The 19,465-nt window shown below is 36.5% G+C and overlaps 1 protein-coding gene across 2 annotated transcripts; it reads left to right on the top strand.

Annotated features, from left to right (window-relative positions):
• The first annotated feature begins 165 nt into the window (after window positions 1-165).
• Window positions 166-18,697, top strand: sytl3 (synaptotagmin-like 3). 2 transcript variants are annotated; one of them, XM_088934482.1, is made up of 16 exons: window positions 166-233; window positions 3,577-4,109; window positions 5,500-5,715; window positions 5,953-6,020; window positions 7,564-7,615; window positions 8,298-8,370; window positions 8,963-9,035; window positions 9,431-9,552; window positions 12,533-12,652; window positions 12,835-13,013; window positions 13,371-13,473; window positions 14,191-14,361; window positions 15,577-15,685; window positions 16,553-16,661; window positions 16,767-16,972; window positions 17,805-18,697. In XM_088934482.1, exons 2-16 carry the CDS (start codon window positions 4,012-4,014, stop codon window positions 17,921-17,923), a joined length of 1,818 nt encoding a protein of 605 aa, XP_088790608.1. In that variant the 5' UTR covers window positions 166-233; window positions 3,577-4,011; the 3' UTR covers window positions 17,924-18,697. The 2 variants fall into 2 exon arrangements, with proteins under 2 accessions (XP_088790608.1, XP_088790598.1); XM_088934472.1 differs by having other exon boundaries at window positions 17,802-18,697.
• The last annotated feature ends 768 nt before the right edge of the window (window positions 18,698-19,465 follow it).

Genomic DNA, 19,465 nt, shown 5'->3' with positions numbered 1-19,465 from the left:
ATTCAGCAAAATAAGAAAAAATAAAATGAAAGAGACTAACCACATTAGAGAGCAGGGCCCGAAGCACAGAGACCAGTAGCTGTTCACCTCAATGCTGTCAAGCACTATGGTGCACCAAGTCAGGAAGGAAAGACGATGACGTGCATTTCTCAGCATAGCTTTTTTTAAACCAAAAGATCTCCCACAGGGGCTGCTCAGTACAGAATGTTTGTGATCTTCAGTACAGCTAAAAGGTAAGCTTTTAATGTTTTCCTAAAAAGACATCTTCTACGAGTAAACTAGTTTCCAAAGATTGACCCGATAGTTTGTGTTTGATGTGACCATTTTGAAGATTGTTTTCAAAGGCAGCTCAAATAAAAAAAGAAGCTGCTGGAAAAAGTGTTCAACTCACTCATACAACAATGTTAAATTAAGGATTATTGAAATGACTTACTGTATATTGTTCTGTATGTCTGGCAGGGTGCAGACACTATTCATAAGTTGTACATAAAACTTTTGTCTGATAAAAGGACTTTGAGGCTGCCACTGAGTGACAGTTTGATCACAGTGCTCTAATAGGAAATTAAATTTCCGTGATTGGCTAAGCCCCCCGATAGGATCATTTTTAGTATTAAATGGGGATACTCTGTATTCCTTTCTTCAACTTCACTTCATTGCTGTCCTTCATTACAGCCAGCAGGATATTCATGGAATTGAGGGTGCTCATTATCAATGAAATAACAGATAAAGCACATTTGTAGACTGGACTGGCCACTGATAAAGTAATACAAAAGTAGCTGTTTTGTGTACTTCTTCATAGAAGGCAATGACTTGCCTTAGTTGATCTTTCTTTTTTTGTTTAAATCAGATTTGTTCATTTCAATCCTTGGATTTTATTAGTTTCCATGATACTTTGCATACATTTTATAGTTTGTCCTGTTCATGATTGAAATCGTTAAAGATCTTGGAAACCATCAGCCCCTCCAGGTCATTCTCCTGAGTCAGAAGTGAAATTTCCAAATTTGCTTGCATTAGTCAGTCTAGGAGGCAGTCTCCTTGTGTTTTAGAAAGGTGTTGGGCATTTCACAGATAAGACCATTCTACATGAATGTGGAAATCGATTCACCCAGTCTGTCATGAAGAAAGTCATGGAAAAACATTAATCAGTTAAAAAAGGGAACAATTTCATTTATTTTCCCTTTTCAGCCTGAAGCTACAGTATGTTATACATATAAAAGATATCTTTGTAATGATATGCATTATATACAGTATATAATGATATACTATTTATGCAAAATGGTAATAATTTAAAGAATCTATTATGGATGATTCATGAAATATTCAGCTATTCTTTGCTTTGTAAAGATAAACCTTAATTTTATTTGAATGATATCTTAATAAACTGTATGCCCTTGCCACAGTAAGGGCATACAGTATATGTCTACAGTACTTAAATAGGATGCTATATATATTAGGTTTACCAAGTTAGTGTCTGCATTCTACAGTATATATATATAAGAATTTACATTCCAGGAACTGCACACTTTCAATACTTGTAAGTTAACCTGCATCAGTATAGCAGCCTTGTTGTCTTTAAAAGAGTTTCTTTATTTGCAATGCATGAAAAGGATAAAGAGAAAACATGCTATAGTACTGTATAATACTGTATACTGTATACAATATATTGTACTGTATATGATTATGGTATATTATTAGGTACATGATTTGTTTTTCATGTTTGTTTTCATAATGCATCTCAGACCATTTTGTAAGATTGCAACCTTAGATGTTTTTCTTTTTCCTTTATGGCAAGGTTCTAAATTGTTCTCACACCATTAAATAAATCTGTTATGCAGGCTGTAAGCTGTGGTTTTTAGTTTAAACCTCTCTTCACAGTAGAAATATTGTGCAAAATGACTGTTCACAGTTTCACAGTTTGCATTATGACTTTGGAGTCTCAGCTTTCTTCATCAGATGAGACACTACCCTTCCAGCAAAATATCTATGAATAGAAATAAAAACTTGTTTCGGTCTTTCGATTATGTGAGTAAATTGCATGATGCTCATCTTTATTTTGCCTTGTTGTATCCTAATATTGCAAAATAAAGGTCTTAAAACCCTTGACTGAAAAACTAATGTAAAAAAATAATTTCAAAAGCATTGTTTAATAAAACATACAGTATGTGTGTATAGCCGATATTAATCACTACCTTTAAAAGTGTCATGACTGCCAGCCTTAAAGCAACAAGATTTGAAAATAATGCAAACGGCTGAATACTGGATTGACACTGGGAGATGTATGAAAAGAACACAATATTAGCAGGTTGCATTTATGAGGACAATATTTGGTGTTGCCTGCTAACACCCTCTATGCATCAGACCCACTGAACTATACACTTCAGGACTGTGAGATAGGAATAAATCAATTCTGTTATGCTGCACTGCAGTTCTTGTCTTGCCTTTCTTGACAGCAGGTCCCCTTTGTTCATTTAGTCAACTCTTCTCTACATAGATAAGCTTTTCTCCCTGTTCAGCCTTGATTCTGTTAAAAGGCTTTTCTAAAAGAAGGACTAGTTCTGTGGTAGCCTCCAAGTATAATACTGTTGCAACTGCAGTTGAACTTTAGATGAAGCTGCTAGTTCCCATGCAACATTTCTAAATATAAAGAAATGGTTGAAGGTTGCCATCCCAAGTGTAAACTTACTCTTGACCTCAGTAAGGAAGGGAACAGTAGAAGTAATAGATAATATATGATTATATCTTATGCACTTCAGGATTTTACTCTGGCTATAGAAGCATATCTACCTTCATTTATACTGAATACAATCAAGAAAATTGAGCATCATGCCATGATGAAAAGATCAAATTAAATTTTAACTTGGAATGTTTCTGTGATGTTTTCTATATTATGTGAATATTTTCAAAATTTTAAACTTTGACACCAAATTTCCAGTGCTTCTGTCTGTTACAGTATATCTGTTTTTTCTTCCATTTGCCAAATACAAACTTGAAGGCCAGGCTTAAAGAGCATGAAATGTAATTGTGAAAGCTCTCAATTTGTGTTGAATCATGGTACACAAAGATAAGTCAAGGGAGCTTTTATCTTCTCTTTGCATGGGAGGAATCACAGTGCTTGATAAGACTGGTCTTTTTCATGAGTACGTATTTACATAGTTCACAATTATGGTGTCAATGTGTGCCCGTTAAAGGTATTGTGAACGGAAATTAAGGGCAAAATAATCTGAAATTGTTTTACTTCTGTCTCTTTTCATAAAACTGGAGGGAGAATGATAAGACTCTTGTTCATTGAATGACATTCATGAATTACAATTTTGAACAGAGGACAGGCATTTCTTATCCATTAAGGCAGTGAGTGTGTGATAATGGAATCTATGGCAAAGATCCGGAGCTGGGTACCTTCTCTTTAATGGGCCAAATGACCACATCATTACAAAATCAATGCATCAAACAAAAGCCAGCTTCCTCTCCTTCTATCCTGAGGTACTATTACGAGACTGCTGATTAAAGTGCCTGATGCACTTTTATATTTCCTTCAGAAAGCAATATTTCCTTTCTATATTTTTCTATTTTTTTAAGGTCTTGACAGGGTGGCAGATTTCCCCATCTTCAGAGACAAATCAGGACTAGAAAATGCCCTAGTCTGCCTGTAAACGAAAGCCTATTTGGCTTTCAGAAATACCACCTTTGGAGGAAGCATCATCTTTCCAGAACTATGTGGAGCTGGGCAGCTGTTTGTGGCAGAAAATGAGATCTCTCATCTGTAAGAGTATAAGAACACACAGAACTTCACACCTAACTTCAAAAGGAACTTGGCAAAATTCAAATCCTTGGTATAAAGAAGATGTCTTTCACTCTGTGTTTATATTGTTCCAATGAGAAGGCTCGCCGTAATTTTCAGATAAAAATCCTGTGCCTTTTTTTACCTTTGTAATTACAAATCTGTGTATCATTCTTTCAAAACAAAAATATATATATATATAAAACCAGAAATATAATTCACCTGCTGGAAACATGGACTTAAGTTTCCTGAAGGAACTGGAAAGGGAGAAGGTTCTGGAAGTGCTCCAGAGAGATAAGATTCTCCGTGCACTGGAAGAAGAGAGGATCAGGTAAATGATTTTTATTGGTTTATCTGGAGTTCTGTCTGATAATTTCATGCGCAACAGAAAATAAAATGTTACTAAAATTAATATTGTTGTTACTGATGGAAAGAATTTAGTATTTGAGGAAATCGAAAAATTTCAATAACTATAAAACCAAATGCTTCACCCCTGATTCACAAGAGCCCCAGTCTAGTAAGTAGTACTGTAGGTCTCTACCACCAGTTCCTAAAGATTAGAAACATTTGTACAGTAAGTTATTGATCAATTAAGTAATTAACTATTGTCCTCAAGGGATGATGGGTAGTCAGTTTAATGTTTCATATGATCTTTAAATTACTTTAAGCAAACACGTTCATTGGAGTATTGTTTTTTTTATATATTGGTTGTTTAAAGCTTACTTAAAACCTGCACCTCTCCAAATCAAGCCTTAGTTGTCAGATGCTATCTTTTACTATTGCACACTTTTGGTTGAACTTACTCCTCAGTAGAAGCTCTATAAAAAGCCAGATATACTGTAATGAGAAATTACGTAATGACCAAGATTAACAACACTGTATCTACAGTACCTCTAGTCTCTACCTGTAGGTGATATATCATTTCAGAAACTGCTATAGTTTAATTCATGGGTCAATTAAGCAAATAGAAATACAAAGGTATGAACTTAATCAGAAAATTGTTTAAATCATTAAGTGAATATTATGCTTGTTTTTAACAATTAAGCTAAAATTAGGTTCAGTTTTAATTTATCCAATAAGACTCATACATTTTCCCAAGAAAAAAATATAGCAGACAAACAGCAAAAAACTTATTTCAGCTGTGCACTCTAATTGGAAAAAATGAAGTGCTCTGAATGTAAATAATATATATTTTTTATCTTTAAGGCATTGCAGAGAGGCCAGGATAGACATAATATGTTCTTTTTTTACTAGTAAGAATTGTCAGTTGCATTGAACTAGAATACCAGCTGTAATCCAAAATAGGTTGACCAGTAACACAAACAAAGAGAGCATTGCAGCAGTTGGGGCTGCGTGAGGAAAGGTATACTGTAGATTGGAAAGAGATAAGAATGACCTGATCTTGTCAGTATTCTTCATGATACAATTATATCATTATTAACATGTGACTGAAAAAAGGAAATAAATTTACACATTTTTATTATCAGAAGCACACAGTATCTCAATTTTATTTTTAGTTTGTTTTTAACAAAAAAGAGCAATTTACACCATAAAGTATTTGTAAAAGGGCTGAGGAGTGTATGTTAAACACCCAACGCTCCTCCTCATTCCATTCGTGAAATAAAATGACATAAATTCCAGAAAAACTCATCTCAAACCATTTCGTGCGTAATTGAAAGGGATATGCAATGAAGTGAAAAATGGTGAATTTACTTTTCCAGAAAACTGAAGTCGGAACTTCAGGAGCTACGTCGAAAGGGTGCAAAGAGCTTCTCCCAGCATTACAGTGAGAAGAGCTGCGCCCGCTGTCAGAGGCCCCTGGGGAAGCTGTGGAACTGCGGGGCCATATGCAAAGGATGCAGCCACCGCATCTGCAGCAAATGTCGCATCGCCATCACTGCCAGAGTCTGGAAATGCACAGTCTGCTACGCGTACAGGTGAGCTCAGTTAAAATGCGCAGCTTGCCAATATGAAAAAAGTCAAGGAACTAATGCAGCCTCGTCACCAACAGTTAGTGGTTTCACAAGACATCCACGGAAAGTGATTCTGACGAGTTCTAGTACGAACAGCCCTTCCTGTTTTTAAACGTATTAATTGTATTCACACTTAACCCCCTAAATGAAAACTACAACACAGCAAAAAAGACAAACGACACGTCTTTTTTCCCCCTGCAGAGAAGTTAAAATAAGATCTGGCGAATGGTTCTTGGAAGAAAGAGCAAAGAAATTTCCCATCGAAGCAGGTTTGTTTATTTTTTTAACGCAGTAAACAGTAATAATGTAGTAATTTGGTCTTTTAATTATGTAGAGATGCGATGGATTAATTTACTGCCACTATATGAAATTGTAATGTGGTTATTAATGATCAATCAGACAGAATAACAGGTAATATCAGCCCTTATTTTAAAAACACAGTTTATTAATACAATACATAAACATGCATATCAAACCAACACGAGTAATAGTATGTGAAATTTGCTTTGATACCAATGGCTGATTGTACAATCAAGGATCACAAAGACAGGAATTATAAAACTTAGAGTTAAACATCTAAACATATCTATAAAATTTTCATCCATCCATTTTCTAACCACTTCTTCCATTTCATGGATTGTGAGGGTGCCAGAGCAAGCAATGAGCACAAGACAGGATACACCCTGAACAGCATGCCAGTCCATTGCAGGGCACACACAGACACACACACACTCACACCAGGGCCAATTTTCCCATAAGCCAATTAACCTGTCCGTCTTCGGACTGTAGGAGGAAACTGAAGCACTCAGAGGAAACCCATGCAAACATGAGGTCATGAGTCCAGACACAGGACATGTACAGTAGTTTATGCAGAGGTCTGGGATTATTCTCTGGTCAAGCCAACTGAAAGATTAGAAATCTATAAAAAAAACTTAACTCCTTTAATTATGTGCCTTGCTGCTACATTGTAAGTTTGTATACATTTTGAACAGAGTTTAATTCAATAAATTATGGTATTTGGCTGACATTACAAATGAAAATCTCATCTAACACTGCCAAAGCTTAATCTAGAGCAATGAGCTATTTGAAGACAAAATTGCAGTTAAGAGGCTTAAGCTTTGTTTTAATCAAACAGCGATTTTAAGTGACAATAGGTACTGAGACACATTCACTTTAAATTGTGAAAGAATGTAAGTTAGTATGTGGCTGCTTTTGCTTTGGAGGCATTAATTGAGCTCACTGAGCACTGCATGAGCATTTTAGGTGCTTTTCCAAGCCTTTGCTGCAGCCACTTTGGCGTTTTTGCTCTTTCATGGGTTATTATTATTTCTTCGGAATGTAGAATATGTGCAGAATTGGATTTAAAATCGTTAGTTTGACATGACCTGTCAAAGGTTTCTTTTTTCCCTCCTGAAAAACTACTCAGTTACTACTTGGCTGTTTGTTTTGGGTCATTATAATGCTGCACAGTGCAACATCACCCAATATGGATAAAAAAACTCTTCTTGTAAATAAGCATACAAAATGTCTCTGTAAACTTCAGAGATAGTTCCAGAGGTGACTGCAGATGCACCATGACTTTGACTTAGTGTGGTACATGCAAAAACCAGAATGCAGATTGGATTCTATTATACAACTGTTTTTCTTTAATTTTGTATTGATGAGAAACACCCCCTCTTCCTTCCATGTGAAATAGCATTTATCAGGCTTATTTAAAATAATGTCCTCTCTTCATAACAACAGTAATGAAATTTATCCAGAAATGAATCTATTTGGATAATGAATCTGTAAATCACTTCTCTGATCTCGCAGACAAGCAGGAGACGGTTGGCGAAAAGCTATTAAAGTCCTATCAGAGATTAAGGTAAGTCAAATGAAGTTACAGTATCTACTCTATTAACTCTAAGAACTGCACTAAATAAAGCAAATCTACCTCCTTCACGTTAATCACTTAGTACTAATTACAGTTTCTGGGAAGAGGGTATATCACTGCTACAGTAAAACTGGTATTCTTTTTAACACTGGTATTTCTGGACAGAAAAAGTCTGCTATCAGTGATACATGATGCTTGTGGAAGGGGGCTATTTATAAATTCAATGCCTTTTACATACACCTTTCACAGTGTAGAGCTTCCTAAATTTAAGAAAGCATTGCATTACTATTTTCTAGCCTTATTTCTTCAGATCTCAAAAACTAAGGCAAGGGCTAGTAGATACTGGGATGGGTGAACCAGATTGCTGCTGTTAGACTGGGGACACTGCTATAGCAGGTGCAGTTCTCTATTGTAATATAGAGGTGAAATCCATGCAGACAAGTTAAAAAAATGTCACTGTTGTGAGCAGTCCTAGATAAGGCAGTGTTTAAATCAGGGCTGTCAATGCCCATTAACACCTGATATTACCAACCAGATGTACATGTTTTCTCTTATCTACAGAGAAAACTACAAAGAATCTTCATCTCTGTAACTAAGACAAATAGTGCAAATAATATTGTTTTTTAACTCAAACCATGTAGGAACTGAAATGTCCTATTGTGTTTTTTTTCAGTAATATATCCATTGTCCCTCCTACTCCACCACCATTTCTGGAAGACACATCCATTTACTTGAGCAAAACTGGAGTAAGATATTGACAAACTGAATATGTTATGTATTAAGCTGCTTAATACATTATGTATACTTAATATTTAATTAAAATACCTGTTATATTATGCTAATTCCAAAATACAGTCACTTATTTTAATTAATGAAATTAATTATAATTTGTTTATGCCTCACTTTATACTTCCTAAATCTGAAACAGCCTTACACTGTAGATCACAATGCCTTCCATTCCATTTTTATTTTCAAATTTGCTTCTCAAATCATTCTAGTCAATCGCCATATTAAGAAATGAGAAGGTCTTGGTTTTGAAATGTAGTTTCCCCCCCCCCCCCCCCCACTATTTGTAAAGTAAAATATGAAAGCACAATGATTCCTAAAGATTTTTTTGTGTTTATCATATTAAGGACGGCAGACAAGCAGTTAAGAGAACTGTTTACCAGTACTGCATTTTATTCAGTATAAATAATACATTCAGTTAATAAACCAATAGCATTATGCCAAAGAGATTGGATCTCTGGCTTGAGGCATAATCTAGTTTAGGCTACTGAATAATAGAGTACTATAAAATCTAAACAAATCTTAATTTGTTCAATATTCTGTATCTTGCAGGGACTTCAGAATTCAAAAGGATTCACTAGATCAGTAGAAAACCTCTTCCTATCACTCACAACCCACATGAAAAGTAAGAGCTTTTCTACCGTACATGTCTTTATTTTTGAATGGCTCTCGTCACACTGTCATGCAAACACCTTGTTAATGATGCATACTGACAACTGTGTTTAGCAAACAATCATTCATCTTGGCAAGTAATCCCAATAGTTAAACTCTAGTAAATTACAGTAACTAATTTAATTAGATCTGTATCATTAAGATATCCCATTCTTAAAGACCAACAAATAAGAGTATATTTACATTTCTAAGAATATACTGTAAATTTAAATGAAAGTACAGCCTATGTCCATTCACTCCTTTTCTGGCTTGTGGGAATCTTGCTTCATTAGCTCGCACACACAAAAAAAGCAATGTGAAGTGTTCGGTGTCGCATTAGAATAGTGTTCTTTGTTCGCTTGGCTTCAGAACTCTCCAAATCTCAGAATGACGTGACAGTGGACCGCTCCCTCCTGACCGCAGACTATGGGGAGAGCCCCAGGAAGGAGCGCAGGAGTTTGTCCGACCCAGCCATCAACAAGCCAGCACCGGTAAGAAAGGAAATGAGACATCCAAGCGCATTCATGATGTACAAAAGAACCACTCGACTTGTTATTCCTAGTGAATTGCATAACGCAAAACAAAAAACACCCAAGAATAAAAGTGCCTGAAAGGATTATGAAGCGTTTAGTCAAAATGTGGCTTAATCCGCTTGGCTGTGACCTAATCTCCTGGCCAGAGGACGAGGAGGCCAGGACCCCCAAAGGGTGGAGGTGGGATGCAAAAAGGTGTATGCGAGGGACACATACAGTATTTATAGTGTTGTAGGAGAGGAAATTACATCGGGAGTGATTGCTAATTACTGACAGCAGAGTCTGATTGAGCTTGGCTGTTGTCATCCCTCCCAAACTTCTGTTACAAACTCCATTTTGTGTGCAAATTTCCAAATGTTCCCACAGCAATAATAATATGATTATCTTAAGATGTGATCAGTGTTCAGTAATGCAAAACACAGGCTTGCTTGAAGAAGAATAGGATTCTTTGGACTCAGTCTTCTGAGGAAGTACAGAAGTAGAAGTTTATCATGTGCATTTCCCATTTGATTTTTCTTTCTTGCTTCATGTCCCAGGGAGTATTTAAGCACAGTTAATTTATAGTTAACAGATTCAATGCTTTGCATGTTTTACATTGATTTTTCCTGATGTCCTGAGAAATGCATTGATCGTGGGATATCCCTTTTCTTGAATCCGATTCATAGATGGGAATCTTCAATTAACAGATTAATTTACTTGTCATTTTCAACTTCCAACGATACCAGTCATTTAAAAAATTTAATTTTCAGAACCCTGTGTTTTTCCTACTAATTTTCAAGGTGAAAAAGCAACCTCCAATTTCTCAGTGTTAATAGAACACCACAGCTGACAGTATTAGTTAACTGCATTTGCAAACAACTAATACTGGTATATTACACATTTAAAGAAACAGTCATTCAAATTTTTTCCTACAATAAAAAAGTGGTCTATAAATATGTTCAGGTGGGTAGCTGCGTCAGCATGCATAGGCTGCAAAGGAACAAGTAATAGGTTTATTCCACACTGAAAAGAGAAGAAAGAAAACACAATGTTTCGGCCGTGGAGCCTTCTTCAGGTGTGAGAAAGACAGGGCAGTAAGCAAAGGTAATGTAGCGGGAAAACAAAAGCTGGGAGAGAGGAGGAGTGAGAGGCAGGAGCAGGGGACAGAAAGAGAGGCCAATCAGGAAGTGTGAAGTCAGGATATGTGAAGAGAGGTCTGAAATGAAACCTACAATGAATAGAGAGAATTTAGAAGAAAAGTAGTCGTTGAGACAAGGGGAAAGGTGTGATCCTAGCTGCAGGATAATTTTAGCATCTTTGAGAATACAGCCGGAGAGATTAGTGTGATCATGGCTGTCAGAGGTGAAATGAGAAACAATAGGCTTGGAAAAATCTTTAATCTTCACAGCCCTAAAATGTTCTCTGAAGTGGTCTCCGGGTCTTCTTCCTGTGTAAATGGCTGGGTAATTTATTTTATATGACAATTATATATAAATGTTCCCTCCTGAACATATTGAATTAGTTTTAAGAATGAAACAATATTGGATCTATACTATAGCTACTCCCTACACTGTAAAAATAACACAATTTATTTACATTTATGCCCCCAAGATTTACAATTTGACATTATACAATTTCCTACCTTTCTCCTCACGTAACATCTGCTACTGTGAATCTTAAGGTTCAGGGTCCATTTTTTTTTCTGGATAATGTCAATTCTAGTAACTTTTTCTTTATAAAGGTGTTTTGAAATGTACTGTAGTTTTCTCCATCATATTACGCTGTTGGAGATGAGTCTTTCATTTTCTTTTCATGTGGCGACATCTCAGATAAAACCCAAACCAACAGATAACTGATAGCCCTTTTAGGTCACCCTAGACTTTAAAATAATTGCTTTGCTCATGTTGTAATGCTTTTCTTTACCTGTGATGACCACTTTTGTTTTTCAAGCTACTTTATTTCCCTCTGTGCCTGTTGATTGTGGTCTGCGGACACAGTTTTTCTTGCAATTTCCTTTTCAAAATACCCCTCCTTGTGAAAGGTACTTGTGGATAAATGATCATCATGCTTTATTTTCTTCACTGTTGCCACAGTAACTTTATTACAATCACATGTACCGTCTGTAGTAAAAAGTCAAATGTACTTTTGTCAGTTTACAAAAATGACATTTATTACAAAACAAACATTTCATGTCAGTGACCAGTTCATGTCTGAAGTGTATTAGATACAGTAAATAAGGTTGCTGGAGGTACAAGATGTCATCAGAGTGATCCAGAATTGTCCTGAGGGGCCTTAAATGAGTGTAGTGTTAGATACTGTATGTACTTGCAGGTGATACAGCGAGCTCTGTTGCAAGGGGGTGGTCAGAAAACAGGGCCCCAATGGAGGGATCATCCTGTAGGATGGAAAAGCTGTCTTTAATAGTCTTGGGGATAGAAAGTGTGTTGGGGTGGTGGGTTTATAAATGAATGAAAGAAATTCACAAATGTCATCACTGAGTAAAAAGACCTGGGTGACTCACCAGCTTCTCCATAAGTGCATTCATATTTTTTGTTATATTCAGCAGTAATATAACAGGTAATCAATGACAGAATATCTACACAATTTAAATAATAATAAAAATTGATTGATAATTGATAATTATCTTCATTATAATTGATCTTTGATAATTTGACAATAGTTATTGAGGGCGCATGGAACAAGCTACCCAGTGATATGGTTGAAGCTGATAGCTCTTTTCTAGAGGAAAGCTATTGGCTAAATAAGATCCTTAGATCAACTACTTAATGAGCTACATGACTCGAATGGGCACTTTGAGTAATCTTTCTTATATTCTTACATTGTTCTAACATTTGCTGCCAAGAACCTAGATTCAGTAATTTTACAGTATTTTCTTTATTTGCATGCTAGAATTTCATGTAAATGAACTATCTTGGATGATATGCTCTTTTTGTCACAGTTGACGAAAGTTCCCAGCCTTCCCATCCTGTCAAAGAAGGCCAACGATAAGGAAGATTTAAAGTCAAATGTAAATGAAGGCAGACCTACAAGTCATCTCTACTCAGAAGGAAAGAAACGGGTCAGTTCTGGTTAAAAGTGCTTACATCCAGACATTGGAAAAACACTGTGAGAAAAGCCCCCAGAATATATGCTTCTTCTAGAACAAAGTGCATGCTGTTTTTTTATCTAAGGTTTGATCTGTTTCATTGTTAAAAGATGGTTAATTTATTAGTATTTCCTCTTTTCATGTCTCACATTTAGGAAAGTATATGCAGTATCAGCAGCACTTGCACGGAACTTGGAAACTTCGACAAAGCCAGTGTAACAGGCGAGATTGAGCTGTCCATTGCGTATAATTTCAAACTCTCCTGTTTAGAAATCTCCGTTAGAGCATGTAAAAACCTGGCCTATGGCGATACAAAGAGGAAAAGGTGCAATCCGTAAGTTAACAAGTGTGCAGTTTGCAAAATGTGTTTTCAAAAGTTTGTATTACTATATTCAATCTTGGATCCAGGATTGGGAAAATTAATCTTGAGTTTAAATTAAGGCTGGAATGTGTAACCTGGAAGCCTACAGTAAGTGTTGAGTCTACGGAAAAAGAAACAAAGAATCCCCAGAGCCAAAAGAAAGTTCCTGTTTTTGGAAGTAAATGAGTGAATAACATATGAAATAGAAGAAATTCCTGTTTAAATGCTTTGCTTGTAACTACTTATTAGTTTGCAGGTCTTTAAATTAATATAAAATGAAGCATATTATAATTTTCTTGCCGCTTCAAATGCCTCTTCTGTGATACACAGGTATGTCAAGATCTACCTTCTGCCAGACAAGTCTCCTCACAGTAAATTGAAGACAGCAGTGAAGAAGAACACAGTGGACCCAGTTTTTAATGAGACTTTTAGAGTAAGGAGATTTCCCATTGATAGAGTCATGCAATATGTAGGTTGTGTAGTTAAAGTTTGATGAATAACCTCATATTTTACTAAAATGTTGTCAAAATCATTAAAATTAGTGAGCTTAAGTTGTTGATTCTAGTCATCTTTAGTTTTAATTGCCTTTTGGGAAACATTGAGTTTTTTGGGAGTTAAGAGAGGTTCAGGATTGAGGTTAATTTCTAATATCGTCCATTTCTTCTCTTCTATATACTGCGCACACACACACACACACACACACACACACACACACACACACACCTCACCTTCTGGACGTCCCTTTGAACATTTCTCTCACCCTTTCCCCACTTCCCCTCTATACCATTTCAGCCACTCCCTGGCTCATTTTTCACAAACACACAAGAGGTGTTTTTTCAGCCTTGTCCTTACGGTCAGGCTGCCGTTCAGCTAGGAGAGAACCAAATACACATACAGTATGGAATTCTTTGGCACCATCAGTCAATAAACCAGACCCCTCTATTTACCGTTACCGAGATCTCACACAGAGCTGAAATCATTCAGATCATTTGTGTTTCATTTATAACGTTCTAGTTGCAGAAATATACAACACCATTCATCAGATATGAAAAGCATCATCATAGTAAGAATTCGCTATGCCCAGTTAGAATTACCTCATTTCTATTTGTTGTCTGACAAATTCTTTTGCACCTCCTGTGACTTAAAACAGTACAACATAGAGCGCTCCCAATTGGAAACAAGAACTCTACAGGCTTCCCTCTGGCACTCTGGAACACTGAAGCGCAAGGTATTCCTGGGAGAGGTCCTCATCTCTCTGGATTGCTGGAAATTCGAGGACAACTCCACTCAATCCCACATCTGGTACCAGCTCAGTTCCAAGGTAACCCCGAATACTTAACTTTGCTTTCACAGCATAATACAGACCACCACACCACTTTTCTCACTCCTCATTTCATTACTCAGCTTAATACAACAATTTGTTGTGGAATAGTGACCTAAAATTAATGGTTTTGTTATCACTGTGCCTTGTTTTACTACTTTTGCACAAACTACAGTTCTCCCCGAGTACACTGGACTTGATTTTGCAATTAGGAAGATAATGCGTCTACATATTAGCTTCTTTTAAATGAAATAGCTCTTTTATGAAAAAGCTCAGAGAATATTTGAGTACCTCACATTAGCTATAAATCCCTAAGCTCTGCTGGTATTTTTTCCTTGTTTAAATGTGTGCCTTAGTGGTTCAGATTGCAGTTCTGGAGGTAACCATGCACTACCTAATTATTGGAATAACTGAATTAATACTTTTACTCAGTTCTTAAGGAGCGTGGGTTACAAAGAGACCTACAGTATAACAACTGCTGGACTGCAGTTGTCTAGGAATGGAGCTGTACACTTTTTTATAATCCTTTCTCTGAATAAGAGACATAAATATATTTACAGTGGTTTAAACTACTGAGATGTTTAAAAGGTACTGCATAGTTAGGAAAAACAGAACAGATGTTTTCTAGTAATTGTTTTTGGATAATATTTGATTATACAATATCAATAAATCTATTATTTACAATCCACAATTTTTCACAGACCACTTTACAAAATTATATTGCAGTTGACTCCTCTGTGCCTGCATAGTACAACACAGTTGACCATGTGGGCACAGACAAAAGAAAAACAAAAACTCCTAGGGGACTTTAATAAACCTCTGGGTTTCCCAGGCCTGATCATTACTCCCCTTTCCAGGTAGAGATTGTGATGATTTATTCCGAACAAATTAGGGCTTCTTCTAATCACCAGGGAAGAGCCAAACCGCTAACCTTTACTTCCCTACCACAGCTCTATATCAAACCCCTGATGATTAGTTCATTTCATTAGTACTGTAATATCACTTACAGTATATAGTGTGAAAAGTCCACTGTTCATTTGATTAAATTTAGCCCCAACCTAAAATCACTTCCTCATGTGCTTTCTATTTCCAAAAGTATAATCATTACTCAGCTTCCTCTGAATTTTGTTGAAGACATAAACCGCTACAGCTCAGAGAAGATCCTGATTCTTTTAGATCTGATTACTTGGTTAAAGTGGTTATATCTCTGACCAGCCTGACAGGTATGAAGAATGTGTTCCAGAGCAATACAACGGAGAACTCATGATAAAAGTCAAGTTCAGTTCACTGCCACAAGGCTCCGGCATTCACTTTGGAAAGGAAGGTAAATTATGAAATTATTTCTTCTTCCAAACTAACAGTGTCATTGCAAAGTGGTGTATTTTAATATTTGGTCAAGTATCAGTTGAAATAATAGAAGGCTGAAATGACATAAGAAGAAAGTGCTTTTTTAAAATGTTTAGAACATTTTAAGATTATATAAAGATTAGGAAGCTATATTTATCTTTTGTTGACAGACGTTTCTTTTACGACTGCACGTAACCTTGTGTAATTTTAGCACTGTAATGATGATTCACTTCCTGTCAGATATCTGCAGTTTTCACTAAGTGATTACTTTTTGGCCTAAAAAGCAAAACTTAATTCAAGAGATTTTTTATAGTCAATTTTTGTTGAAAACTTGAATTTACAAATATACAGTATTACAATAATAGCTTTTGTAATGGGAAATCAGCATTGTTGTCATCTTTTTAAACTGGAGCCTCCAAATTTTAGTCAACTTGACTTTATCCCTGTGAGCCCCTTAAAGCCACATAGCACGAGGACTACATGTGCTTTCCTTTGTAACATTACACTTGTCAGAAGCATCTGCTATTTTGTCCATTGCAATTCCCTCAATGACTGTAGGTGGTAGGTTAGCATCGACTGGTGGAGATATGCAGTTCTCCTTGACAGTACTGCAAGATCACAATCACTTAAATTGGTCATTTTTGTGCAGAAATCCAGGAATAAGCTAACACTCTCAATCACATAACCCTGGCACAACTTGCCCAACATTTTATGCTGCCTCTTAGACAATCCTTGTTACAGTTAACTAGTAAAATAGCCCATACTCCAAACAGCAATGCTGCAACCGTGAGAGTGTGCCTGTCAGGGGTTCTTCATTTAATCTGATCGCTCTCTTTACACACAGAAAACCAAATTCAGATGACCGATCTTGGTCAGCTGAGCGTTCTTATAATTGGAGCCAAAAACCTCCCTTCCTTGAGGCCAGATGGGACTGTCAACTCATTTGTCAAAGGGTAAAAAAATATCATATAATACTTGCTGAGCTTTCAGGGTATGTCTTTTATGGTTTGATAAGAGGAGTGACTTCCTGTTGACAACATGTGGTGGTTGATGTGCAGGTGTCTTATTCTGCCGGGAGGAAGAGAGATAAAACAGAAAACCCCCTTATCGAAGAGGAAGGCCTGCCCCCAGTGGAATCACCCAATGGTATTCAGTGGTATTTACCAGGCTGAGGTGATGGACTCCAGCCTGGAGCTCTCTGTCTGGGATAGTGCTCCGTTTGGCCGCTCTGATCGTTTCCTGGGGGGAGTCCGATTAGAGAAAGGTAACTTTGGATAACCTGTCATTCCCTGACCGCTGATAAAGATTACATATTCAAAAACCCAACTACCCAGAGTTAGAAGTTAGACTAGCACATAAGACAACACTACAATCTCAAAAACATGTCTGACCTAAATATACACACTTTTTTTAATGCAAGAACATTGTGGGGCCGTGACTTTGCTTATGAGCAGTTCTGGTCTTGAATCATTTAACATTCTTAAAGCAGACAAAATTGTTGAATCCAAGATCGTAAAAGCAATAAAATAGAAACACATATTGACTAGTGTTTTCTACTGTTATGCATTCAGCTGTACGAAACCAGTTAAAATCTCTTCTGTGAAAATATATGAACATTATGATAATGCTGGCAATAATATTGGGAGCATCAAGACACTTACTGTACAAATGAAACATTTATTTTTCCTTATTTTTAAATGCTGTTCCAGAAAGGTTAAAGTGTTTCCTGAGATCGCTATCTTTAATGAAATATGACTTGCTCAGACAGAATGTTGTGCTGTCTCATTTTATTTACAGCTTAATTACTATCAAGCTTTTGTAGTTAGTAGTTATTGATCCAAGGATCCCATCCAGCCATTCCTTGAAAGAAACGGCTGTTGTTGAATTATAGTATATTAACACTAATGGTTACACCTAAAGTGATTGAAACAGATGTAATACATTCTGTTCGCCTTTGGTTACATTTAATTGCAACACTGTTAGAACGAGAGGTAGCTTGTTAGATAAGTGTTTTATCACCTCACTTTGCAAGCTTCTGTGAAAAACCTTCTCAGGATGTTGTGGGTAAATGTTGACGCGATATTTTCCTTCAGCAGATACTGCCGGCATGTCTTTTTCTTCAGGGCTGCCTTGGCAACAGTTACTGAGGAGACCCAACACTTGGCATGACTTCACCTTGATCATTCAGCCTAATGTGAACATGACAAAGATGTAACTCATTTTTCCACCAGCCTTTCCCCCCCCCCCAAGGACAGTCATCCAAGCTTGCATTTTGAACTCCATATGCAAAGTATTGGCTGACCAGCACAGATTTAAAGAAAAGAAATGTTTTGTAAAATTGTCCTGAAATGTAATGAAATTGAGATATTATACGTCTGTAAATTTGTACATTGAGAAGAATCTATGAATTGTGTTTCATCATATATTTTCTTTCCCAGTGTTGAATGTAATATGTTGGTCAACTTGCTATGTAACACCCAAGATTATTTCAGAGTGTATTCTTCGTTTTAGGCCATTTTTATTTTAATTGAAGCGTGAATGTTTTTAGTCTACTTCAAAAGAACTTTTCTTCCTTCAGGAAAAATGAAGGAAATTCTTCAACAGAGCCCATAAAATAAGTTTTTGAAAGTCTGAGGATTTGGGGATAGTGTGTTTTCCAGTAGTGTCAACTAAAAAAAAAAGATCTAGATCAGTTTTAATTTGTTCTGCATTACACTTATATAAAATAACACCAGAGTGTAGAACATTTCTTAGGAGTATGAATACTTCTGGACAAAATAACTGATCCTATATAGAGAGAAAGGAAAATACCTCTATTTTCTAACAATTCTGATTGGAATTTAAGGGTTCATAGTTTTGTTGAGTCATATCAGCCTTTTAACGAGGAATCGGATTGAAAACTCACATTGTCTTCTCCTTTGACTCTGGCTACGTTTGATAGTATTTCAATCAACCCATCGTTGTATTAATAAATCAAGTTTAAGGATGTTTAGCCAATGTAGATCTATATATACACCCAAAGCTTTGAAATGAGGATTGGGGGACCACTGCAGTCTGTGCTTATATAGTACAGCATACTATAAATCACAGGGTTCCTTTTTGCTGTTCAGAACTTACTGGAAGCTGCCTTGAGAAACTCTGAGTGATGGAGGATTCAGGAGACTATCAGGAATTCATCCGTTTCAGTTCCCTCAGTGAAATAGAGGACTGAAGAGTTGTGCAATGGGAGAAGAGGAACTGAAGATCTTTGGGGACTAATCTCTGTGAAGGACTGGTTTTTGGGACTGAGCAGGCTTCTCTGAAAGGGGACCACCACTACATTTTAGAAGCCTGAGGAGTTCCAAAAGCCAGCAGTGGCAAACCACTGAAATGCACACTCCTAAAGCGATATGCTGGGTCAGGGCAACAGGTTGTGGCCAGTATTCATCACACTCTGGAACTCTGGATATGTAAGATATTAATCGCAAAAAAGGGCTAGGTTCTGTGGACAAAGGTATTCACATTACTCCACAAACCACTTTCTGGAAATTTCCAGTTTCCAGTAAATTTCCTGAGCCAAACACAAAAGCCAATGATGGTCCAAAACATGGAAAACACAATGCAGACTGAAAAATCCTGTATTTAATTCTAATGCACACCAGCCAGATGAAATTCCTCAAGAAATTATTAGAACAAGCTAGACAGATAATGCAGACCAACCTAGGGGCAGATGTACATGCAGATGGAAACTGTAAAGTCTTTATTTCATAAAAATGGA

The sequence above is a fragment of the Atractosteus spatula genome, chromosome 2 (genome assembly GCF_055471065.1).
Source record: "Atractosteus spatula isolate fAtrSpa1 chromosome 2, fAtrSpa1.hap1, whole genome shotgun sequence".
In the NCBI taxonomy this organism is placed as follows: domain Eukaryota; kingdom Metazoa; phylum Chordata; class Actinopteri; order Semionotiformes; family Lepisosteidae; genus Atractosteus; species Atractosteus spatula.
This window is presented reverse-complemented; position numbering and strand designations above follow the sequence as displayed.